The 11074-nt window shown below is 51.4% G+C and overlaps 1 protein-coding gene across 3 annotated transcripts in view; it reads left to right on the top strand.

Moving 5' to 3' along the window:
• Window positions 1-7945: 7945 nt before the first annotated feature.
• adcy3a (adenylate cyclase 3a) overlaps window positions 7946-11074 on the top strand; it is a 143436-nt gene continuing 140307 nt past the window's right edge. For all 3 annotated transcript variants that reach the window (XM_063055376.1, XM_063055377.1, XM_063055375.1), the window contains exon 1: window positions 7946-9466. In XM_063055376.1, the coding sequence (XP_062911446.1) occupies window positions 8825-9466 (642 nt within the window). In that variant the 5' untranslated portion in view covers window positions 7946-8824. The remainder of the gene's footprint in view (window positions 9467-11074) is intronic.

Below are 11074 nucleotides of genomic sequence, written 5' to 3'. Positions count from 1 at the left end.
CAGCCTTCTGACCCAACAGTCTATCCAACACAATTTCCTTCAGTTCATCCATTACCCTAGGTCCTTTGGCCACTATTATATCTGGGAGATTGTTTGTGTCTTCCCTAGTGAAGACAGATCCAAAGTAGCTGTTCCACTCATCTGCTATTCCCTTGTTCCCCATAATAAATTCACCTATTTCTGTCTTCAAGGACCCAATTTTGGTCTTAACTATTTTTTTTCCTTTTCACATACCTAAAGAAGCTTTTACTATCCTCCTTTATATTCTTGGCTAGTTTACCTTCATACCTCATTTTTTCTCCACGTATTGCCCTTTTAGTTACCTTCTGTTGCTCTTTAAAAGTTTCCCAGTCCTCTGGCTTCCCACTTACGTCTTTGCTATGTTATACTTCTTCTCTTTTATTTTTATACTGTCCATTACTTCTCTTGTCAGCCACGGCCTCCCCATAGGATCTTTCCTCCTCTTTGGAATGAACTGATCCTGCACCTTCCGCATTATTCCCAGAAACACTTGCCATTGCTGTTCCACTGTCATTCCTGCTAGGGTATTGTTCCATTGAACTTTGGCCAGCTCCTCCCTCATAGCCCCATAGTTCCCTTTGTTCAACTGTAATACTGACACTTCCAGGTTTCCCTTCTGCCTCTCAAATTGTAGATTAAAACTTATCATATTATGGTCACTACCTCCTAATGGCTCCTTTACCTTGAGGTCCCTGATCAAATCCGATTCATTGCACAATACTAAATCTAGAATTGCGTTCTCTCTGGTAGGCTCCAGTACAAGCTGTTCTAAGAATCCATCTCGGAGGGACTCCACAAACTCCCTTTCTTGGGGTCCAGTACCAACCTGATTCCTCCAGTCTACCTGCATGTTGAAATCCCCCATAACAACTGTAGCATTACCTTTGTGACGTGCCAATTTTAACTCTTGATTCAACTTGTACCCTACATCCAGACTTCTGTTTGGGGGCCTGTAGATAACTCCCATTAGCGTCTTTCTACCCTTATAATTTCTCAGTTCTATCCATTCTGACTCTACGTCTCCTGATTCTATGTCCCCCCTCGCAAGGGACTGAATATCATTCCTCACCAACAGAGCCACCCCAACCCCTCTGCCCATCAGTCTGTCCTTTCGATAGGACGTATATCCTTGAATATTCATTTCCCAGGCCCTGTCCACTTGAAGCCATGTCTCTGTTGGTAGGGCAATGAGGAGTGTGGTCGAACAAAGGGATCTGGGAACACAGGTCCATAATTCATTGAAAGTGGCATCACAATAGAGGTGATGTGTTAAGGGTAAAAAGTGAAAAGTTTATGGAGTGCAAGGGGAAACATCTGCACTGAGAGGGTCATGATAGTGTAGAATGAGCTGCCAGAGCAGGTGGCAGACGCAAGCTCGATTTCAATGGTTAAGAGAAGTTTGGATACTTAACTGGATGGTAGGGGCATTGAGAGGGATAGTCCTGGCACAGGTCAGTGGGAGTAGGCAGTTTAAATGGTTCAGTATCCATACGGCCTGTTTCTGTGCTGTTCTTTTCTCTTTTTCTTTCTCTTTCTCCTGTAGAATTAGGTAGCATGCCTGCAGGGTTAGTGCTTTGTTCAGGCTGTCAGATGTGGGAATCCTGGGAGACCTCCAGCCTCCCTGATGGCCACATCTGCGCCAGGTGCACCGAGTTGCAGCTCCTCAGAGACCGTGTTAGGGATCTGGAGCTGCAGCTTGATGACCTACTGCTTATCAGGGAAAGTAAAGAGGTGATAGACAGGAGCTACAGGGAGGTATTCATCCCTAGGCTACAGGGGTCTGAAAACTGGGTCACTGTCAAGAGAGGGAAGGGAAATGCCCGGATAGTGGAGAGCACCCCTGTGGCTGTCCCCCTCAGCAACAAATATCTTGTTCTGGATGCTGTTGAGGGGGATGACCTGACAGGGGACACCCACGGTGACCAGGTCTCTAGCACTGAGCCTGGCGCTGTTGTGCAGGAGAGAAAGAGGGAGAAGAGGAATGCGGTAGTCGTAGGGGATTCCATAGTCAAGGGAACGGACAGGAGATTCTGTGAGCCTGATAGAGATACCCACATGGTGTGTTGCCTCCCAGGTGCCAGGGTACGGGATGTCTCGGATCGGGTCCTGAATATTCTAAAGGGGGAGGGTGAGCAGCCAGTTGTCTTGGTACATGTTGGTACCAATGACACAGATAGGACAAAGGAGGAGATCCTGAAGAGAGATTTCCAGGAGTTAGGAAGGAAGCTGAGAAGCAGGACCTCCAGGGTAGTAATCTCGGGATGGCTACCTGTGCCACGTGCTAGCGAGGGCAGGAGTAGTTGGATCAGGCAGATGAATGCGTGGCTGAGAGACTGGTGTAGGGGGCAGGGCTTCAGATTCTTGGATCATTGGGATCTCTTCTGGGGGAAGTATGACCTGTTCAAAAAGGACAGGTTACACCTGAACCCGAAGGGGACCAATATCCTGGTGGGAAAGTCTAATAGAACTGTTAGGGAGGGTTTAAACTAATTTGGCAGGGGGATGGGAACCGGAATGATAGAGTGGAGGAAGGGGAAAACAGAAATAAATCTAAGATAGTGAGCAGTAAAGATGTCAGGAAAGACAGTTAGGCGATGGGGCAAATTTGTAGCCATTGGGATGAGTTGCAGTGCAATAAAGTTGCAGTGAAATCAAAGCAAAAAGTATCAAATACTGGTCTTAAGGTGTTGTACTTAAATGCACACAGCATAAGGAATAAGGTGGATGATCTTGTTGTACAGCTACAGATTGGCAGGTATGATATTGTGGCCATCACTGAGACCTGGCTAAAGGATGCATGTCTCTGGGAGCTGAACGTCCAAGGATACACGGTGTATCGGAAGGATAGGAAGGTAGGCAGAGGGGGAGGCGTGGCTTTATTGGTAAGAAATGATATTAAATCATTAGAAGGAGGTGATATAGGATCGGAAGGTGCAGAATCTTTATGGGTTGAGCTAAGAAATAGCAGGGGTAAAAGGACCCTGATGGCAGTTATTTATAGGCCTCCAAACAGCTGCAGGGATGTGGACTACAAATTACAACTGGAAATAGAAAAGGCTTGTCAGAAGGGCAGTGTTATGATAATTGTGGGGGATTTTAACATGTGAGTAGATTGGGAAAATCAGGTCAGCACTGGATCTCAAGAGAGAGAATTTGTAGAATGTCTGCGAGATGGCTTTTTAGAACAGCTTGTTGTTGAGCCCACTAAGGGATCGGCTGTACTGGATTGGGTATTGTGTAATGAACCGGAGGTGATTGGAGAGATTGAGGTGAAGGAACCCTTAGGAGGCAGTGATCATAACATGATTGAGTTCACTGTGAAATTTGAAAAAGAGAAGCCAAAATCTGATGTGTCGGTATTTCAGTGGAGTAAAGGAAATTACAGTGGCATGAGAGAGGAACTGGCCAAAGTTGACTGGAAACGGACACTAGCGGGAAAGACAGCAGAGCAGCAGTGGCTGGAGTTTATGCGAGAAATGAGGAATGGGCAGGACAGGTATATTCCTAAAAAGAAGAAATTTTCGAGTGGAAAAAGGATGCAACCATGGTTGACAAGAGAAGTCAAAGCCAAAGTTAAAGCAAAGGAGAGGGCATACAAGGAAGCAAAAATTAGTGGGAAGACAGAGGATTGGGAAGTTTTTAAAACCTTACAAAAGGAAACCAAGAAGGTCATTAAGAGAGAAAAGATTAACTATGAAAGGAAGCTATCAAATAATATCAAAGAGGATACTAAAAGCTTTTTCAAGTATATAAAGAGTAAAAGACAGGTGAGAGTAGATATAGGACTGATAGAAAATGATGCTGGAGAAATTGTAATGGGAGATGAGGAGATGGCAGAGGAACTGAACGAGTATTTTGCATCAGTCTTCACTGAGGAAGACATCAGCAGTATACTGGACACTCAAGGGTGGCAGGGAAGAGAAGTGTGCACAGTCACAATTACGACAGAGGAAGTACTCAGGAAGCTGTATAGGCTAAAGGTAGATAAATCTCCTGGACCAGATGGAATGCACCCTCGTGTTCTGAAGGAAGTAGCTGTGGAGATTGTGGAGGCATTAGCGATGTTCTTTCAAAAGTCGATAGATTCTGGCATGGTTCCAGAAGACTGGAAGATTGCAAATGTCACTCCGCTATTTAAGAAGGGGGCAAGGAAGCAAAAAGGAAATTATAGACCTGTTAGCTTGACATCGGTGGTTGGGAAGTTGTTGGAGTCGATTGTCAAGGATGAGGTTACAGAGTACCTGGAGGCATATGACAAGTTAGGCAGAACTCAGCATGGATTCCTTAAAGGAAAATCCTGCCTGACAAACCTATTACAATTTTTTGAGGAAATTACCAGTAGGCTAGACAAGGGAGATGCAGTGGATGTTGTATATTTGGATTTTCAGAAGGCTTTTGACAAGGTGCCACACATGAGGCTACTTAACAAGATAATAGCCCATGGAATTACGGGAAAGTTACATACGTGGATAGAGCGTTGGCTGATTGGCAGGAAACAGAGAGTGGGAATAAAGGGATCCTATTCTGGTTGGCTGCCAGTTACCAGTGGTGTTCCACAGGGATCAGTGTTGGGGCCACTTCTTTTTACATTGCACATCAACGATTTGGATTATGGAATAGATGGCTTTGTGGCTAAGTTTGCTGACGATATGAAGATAGGTGGAGGGGCCGGTAGTGCTGAGGAAACGGCGAGTCTGCAGAGAGACTTGGATAGATTGGAAGAATGGGCAGAGAAGTGGCAAATGAAGTAAAATGTTGGAAAGTGTATGGTTATGCACTTTGGCAGAAAAAATAAACGGGCAGACTATTATTTAAATGGGGAAAGAATTCAAAATTCTGAGATGCAATGGGACTTGGGAGTCCTCGTACAGGATACCCTTAAAAGTTAACCTCCAGGTTGAGTCAGTGGTGAAGAAGGCGAATGCAATGTTGGTATTCATTTCTAGAGGAATAGAGTACAGGAGCAGGGATGTGATGTTGAGGCTCTATAAGGCGCTGGTGAGACCTCACTTGGAGTACTGTGGGCAGTGTTGGTCTCCTTATTTAAGAAAGGATGTGCTGACGTTGGAAAGGGTACGGAGGAGATTCACTAGAATGATTCCGGGAATGAGAGGGTTAACATATGAGGAACGTTTGTCTGCTCTTGGACTGTATTCCTTGGAATTTAGAAGAATGAGGGGAGACCTCATAGAAATATTTCTAATGTTGAAATGCATGGACAGAGTGGATGTGGCAAGGTTGTTTCCCATGATGGGGGAGTCTAGTACGAGAGGGCATGACTTAAGGATTGAAGGGCGCCCTTTCAGAACAGAAATGCGAAGAAATTTTTTTAGTCAGAGGGTGGTGAATCTATGGAATTTGTTGCCACGGGCAGCGGTGGAGGCCAAGTCATTGGGTGTATTTAAGGCAGAGATTGAAAGGTATCTGAGTGGCCAGAGCATCAAAGGTTATGGTGAGAAGGCGGGGGAGTGGGACTAAATAGGAGACTGGATCAGCTCATGATAAAATGGCGGAGCAGACTCGATGGACCAAATGGCCGACTTCTGCTCCTTTGTCTTATGGTCTTGTGGTAAACCATGTATATATGTTGTAACTCGGTTACCTGTCTGGACACACCCCTCTGCTGACTGCCCCTGTGCCTCCTCCCACAGAGTCCTGTATAAAGGTGTTCGCCTTGCCCCTCCCCCTCAGTCCGGGGGCAGACACTCACTGTGGAGGTCGTATTGTACAGCGAATAAAAGCCTTTCAGTATTTTACCAAACCTCAGTCTTTTGGAGTAATTGAAGGTGCTTCAGGTCTTATGGTCTTTTTCTTTCTCTCTATCTCCCCCTTTCTCACCCTCGCCATTTCCACTCTCCCTTCCCCCTCTCTCTTTCCTCCTTCCCTCTCCCATCCCCCTCTCTCTTTCCTTCTCTCCCTTTTTGTCTCTCCTTAACTCCCTCCCTACCACCCTCCCTCTCTCTCCCTCCCTTCCTTACTCTCTCTTACCCTACCCTCCCCCTCCTTCCCTCTCTCTCTCCCTCCCTCCCCCTGCATCTCTCTCACTCTCTCTCCCTCCCCTCTCTCTCTCACTCACTCTCTCCCTCACTCCCCCTGCATCTCTCTCACTCTCTCTCTCCCCCTCCCTCTCTCTCTCTCTCCCTCCCTCCCTCTCCCTCCCCTCTCTCTCACTCTCTCCCTCCCTTCCCTGCATCTCTCTCTCACTCTCTCTCTCCCCCCTCCCCCTCTCTCCCTCCCGCTCTCTCTCTCTCTCACTCACTCTCTCCCTCCCTCCCCCTGCATCTCACTCTCTCTCCCTTCTCTCTCTCACTCACTCTCTCCCTCTCTCCCCTGCATCTCTCTCAATCTCTCTCTCCCTCCCTCTCTCTCTCCCCCTCTCTCTCTCCCTCCCTCTCTCTCTCTCTCACTCACTCTCTCCCTCCCCTGCATCTCTCTCACTCTCTCTCCCCTCCCTCTCACTCTCTCCCTCCCTCCCTCTCTCTCTCTCACTCTCTCCCTCCTTTCCCCTGCATCTCTCTCTCACTCTCTCTCTCCCCCCTCTCTCTCACTCACTCTCTCCCTCCCTCCCCTGCATCTCTCTCACTCTCTCTCCCCCTCCCTCTCACTCTCTCCCTCCCTCCCTCTCTCTCCCTCCCCCCCTCTCTCACTCTCTCCTTCCCTTCCCCTGCATCTCTCTCCCCCTCTCTCTCTCCCCCCTCTCTCTCTCTCCCCTCTCTCTCCCTCCTGCTCTCTCTCTCTCACTCACTCTCTCCCTCCCTCCCCCTGCATCTCTCTCACTCTCTCCCTCCCTCTCTCTCCCTCCCCCCTCTCTCTCTCACTCTCTCCCTCCCCCTCCCTCTCTCTCTCTCCCTCCCTCCTCCTGTATCTCTCTCACTCTCTCTCCCCATCCCTCTCTCTCACTCTCTCTCTCCCTCCCTCTCCCTCCCCCCCTCTCTCTCTCCCTCCCTTCCCTGCATCTCTCTCTCACTCTCTCTCTCCCCCCCTCTGTCTCCCCCTCCCCTCTCTCCCTCCCGCTCTCTCTCTCACTCACTCTTTCCCACCCTCCCCCTGCATCTCACTCTCTCTCTCCCCCCTCTCTCTCTCACTCACTCTCTCCCTCTCTCCTCCTGCATCTCTCTCAATCTCTCTCTCTCCCTCCCTCTCTCTCTGTCTACCTCCCTCCCTCTCCCTCCCCCCCTCTCTCTCACTCTCTCCCTCCCTTCCCCTGCATCTCTCTCCCTCTCTCTCTCTCCCCCTCTCTCTCCCCTCTCTCTCTCTCACTCACTCTCTCCCTCCCCTGCATCTCGCTCACTCTCTCTCCCCTCCCTCTTACTCTCTCCCTCCCTCTCTCTCCCCCCTCTCTCTCTCTCTCTCCCTCCTCCTGCATCTCTCTCACTCTCTCTCTCCCCATCCCTCTCTCTCACTCTCTCCCTCCCTCCCTCTCCCTCCCCTCTCTCTCTCTCCCTCCCTTCCCTGCATATCTCTCTCTCTCTCTCCCCCCTCTGTCTCCCCCTCCCCCTCTCTCTCTCTCACTCTCTCCCTCCCTCCCCCTGCATCTCACTCTCTCTCTCCCCCCTCTCTCTCTCCCCCCTCTCTCTCCCTCCCTCTCTCTCTCTCACTCACTCTCTCTCTCCCCCTGCATCTCGCTCACTCTCTCCCCCCTCCCTCTCACTCTCTCCCTCCCTCCCTCTCTCCCTCCCCCCCCTCTCTCTCACTCTCTCCCTCCCTTCCCCTGCATCTCTCTCTCACTCTCTCCCTCCCCCTCTCTCTCTCACTCTCTCCCTCCCTCCCCCTGCATCTCTCTCTCACTCCCTCCCTCCCTCCCCCCTCTCTCTCTCCCTTCCTTCCCCTGCATCTCTCTCCCCCCTCTCTCCCCCCTCTCTCCATCTCTCTCCCCCTCCCTCTCTCTCTCTCTCCCCTCTCTCTCTCTCTCTCTCTCCCTCCCTCCTCGTGCATCTCTCTCACTCTCTCTCTCCCCCTCTCTCTCTCCCCCTCTCTCCTCCCCCACTCTCTCGCTCGCTCTGTCGCGCCCGATCCGCCGCTGTTCTCTCGGGCCCGGACACACTCCGGCATCTCCTGCGGCTGCGCCGAGCCGAGGACCCAGGGCAGGGGACTCTGGAAGGGGAGCGGCGGCTGTCGGAAGCGGGGATCGGCAGCGGGCCCGGTACCTCCCCGCAGTCGAACCGCGAGTCCCGGACACTGGGAGCGGCGGAGCCGATACGGCTTGTCGGAGACTGACGAACCGGACAGTGACCAGCGGGGACTGACCGCCAGGTAGTGACTACCCTGCAATGCCCACTTGTCATTGAGACCTCGCACTGACCATCCGAAACGGACTGACCGTTCCCAACTACCCGTCTCGCACAGACGGTCCCGCCCCGACTGTGGTGACTGAGAACCCACATTGATCACAGTCACGGAGATCACACACTGACCATCCCACAATGACCATCCCGCACTAACACGGTCACAGAGATCACACATTGACTGTCCAGCACTGACCACTATCACTGAGATCACACACTGACCGTCCCGCACTGACCACGGTCACGGAGATCACACATTGACTGTCCAGCACTGACCACTATCACTGAGATCACACACTGACCGTCCGGCACTGACCACGGTCACTGAGATCACACACTGACCGTCCGGCACTGACCACGGTCACTGAGATCACACACTGACCGTCCCACACTGACCACGGTCACTGAGATCACACACTGACCACAGTCACTGAGATCACACACTGACCGTACCACACTGAGACCTCGCACTGAAAGTCCTGCAGTGACCCCAGTGACTGACTGGTCAAGTGGCGGCCATGCCAAGGAACCGTGCATTGTCAGAGCCAGAGCTGTCGGCGGAATGCTCGGTCAGCCTCCCCTCGGATCCCGGACAGGGGGAAGTGGCAGTGCGGGCTGGCGGCTTCTGCCTGTGTCTACCCCCGGGGATGAGACTGACCTTCGTGCCTGAGTCCCTGGAAACCCTGTACCAGACCTACTTCCGACGTCAGCGGGGGGACACACAACTGGTGCTGGTGGTCTTTGCTGCCCTTTTCGACTGCTACACGCTAGTGAGCTGTGCCGTACTGTACTCGGCCGAGAAGCTGGTGGCCCTGCTGGTGTCCACGGCCGGACTCCTGGCCCAGCTTCTCCTCTTTGTCCTCTGTCGCTGCAGGGTTCTGCCCGACCGCCTCTGGCAAAACATGGTACCCTACCTGCTCTGGGGGCTCATCGACGTCCAGATCTTCTGCCAGCTGGGAGCCAGCGTCACCCCATCGTACCGGGCCAGTGACACGGTGGGCTGGCTGGCCTTCTTCACCTTTGCACTCTTCATCACCCTGCCGCTGCAGCTCCTGCCTGTCGTCGTGCTCAGCACCGGCACCTGTGCCGTACACACCCTCGTCCTGGGCATCACGCTGGCCCAGCAGCCCACGTCAGACACCAGCTCGCTGCCCCAGCAGGTAGGCACTGATTGGGACACCAGGAGGATCGATGGTCAGGGCCCGGCCATCAGGGAGAAAGGGACCAGCAGAGTGGTTTAGGGAGCCAGGGTCAGTGTGTGCTGGTGGGTGTCACCGTGCACGGTTCGAGGTGTTTGGGTTATAGTGAATGGTTCAGAGTGTGCAGGTGAGAGTCTGTGGGTCAAAGTGCACGGGCTGGGATTTGTGGGTCAGAGTGTACAAACTGGAGTACATGAGTCAGAGTGCACAGGTCGGGTGTGTGTGGGTCAGAGTGTACAGGTCAGGTGTGTATGGGTTATGGTGTGCAGGTCAGAGTGCACAAGTCAGGTGTGTGTGGGCCAGAGTGCACAGCTGAGGGGTAGGGGCCAAGGTTACAAGCTCAGCCTGTTTGGCCACACAGATGGAACAAATCTCCCGTTCCCCTGCCTTTTTCCAGAAAGTTCCAGTCCTTTCTCTGGAAGTTAGCACTCTGTAGGGCAATTAAACATGATGATAACAGGGCAGCGATGGGGAATTGGCTGTGAACGTCAGCTCTTCAAACTTCTTCAGTATTAGAATGTTCCAGAATCACCAGTATTCATACAGTCTGCCCAGTGAAAAATCGACGACTGTTCAAACATTACTGGTGATGATTCAGCAGAAATGTCTGAGGAGAAGGGGCAGGCATTGACCGTAGCAGCTCTCCTCTTGGTCTTACATTGAGACCTGGCTGACGCTGCAGTGACCCCCATTGTCAACTTTACCCGTTGTCTGCAGTTGCAGCTCAGAGTGTTTCCGAGTTCCGGGTTCAATTCTGTAAGGATTTCTCCCCGTGACCGTGTCGGTTTCCCCCAGATGCTCCAATTCCCTCCTGCCACCCAAGGACACATTGCTTAGGAGGTTAATTGGTCATTGTGATTAGGCCAGGGTTGAATAGGTGGGTGCTGGGCAGTGTGGCTCGTTGGGCCGGAGGGGCTTCTTCCACACTGTACCTCGAAATAAATGAATCACCTTGAGTGTAGACAGCGGCTCTGTCCAGGGAGAAACCCTCACATCCTGTAGCAGTATGGACAGGCCGACCGGGGGAATGCCACACTAGATCTAGTACTAGGTAATGAACTGTGTCAGGTCACAGATCTCTCAGTGGGTGAGCATCTGGGGGACAGTGACCACCGCTCCCTGGCCTTTAGCATTATCATGGAAAAGGATAGAATCCGAGAGGAGAGGAAAATTTTTAATTGGGGAAGGGCAAATTATGAGGCAATAAGGCTAGAACTTGCGGGTGTGAGTTGGGATGATGTTTTTGCAGGGAAATGTACTATGGACATGTGGTCGATGTTTAGAGATCTCTTGCGGGATGTTAGGGATAAATTCGTCCTGGTAAGGAAGATAAAGAATGGTAGGGTGAAGGAACCATGTGTGACAAGTGAGGTGGAAAATCTAGTCAGGTGGAAGAAGGCAGCACACATGCAGTTTAGGAAGCAGGGATCAGATGGGTCTATTGAGGAATATAGGGAAGCAAGAAAGGAGCTTAAGAAGGGGCTGAGAAGAGCAAGAAGGGGGCATGAGGAGACCTTGGCGAGTAGGGTAAAGGAAAACCCCAAGGAATTCTTCAATTATGTGAAGAAC

Source organism: Mobula hypostoma, chromosome 8 (assembly GCF_963921235.1).
Source record: "Mobula hypostoma chromosome 8, sMobHyp1.1, whole genome shotgun sequence".
Lineage (NCBI taxonomy): Eukaryota > Metazoa > Chordata > Chondrichthyes > Myliobatiformes > Myliobatidae > Mobula > Mobula hypostoma.
This window is presented reverse-complemented; position numbering and strand designations above follow the sequence as displayed.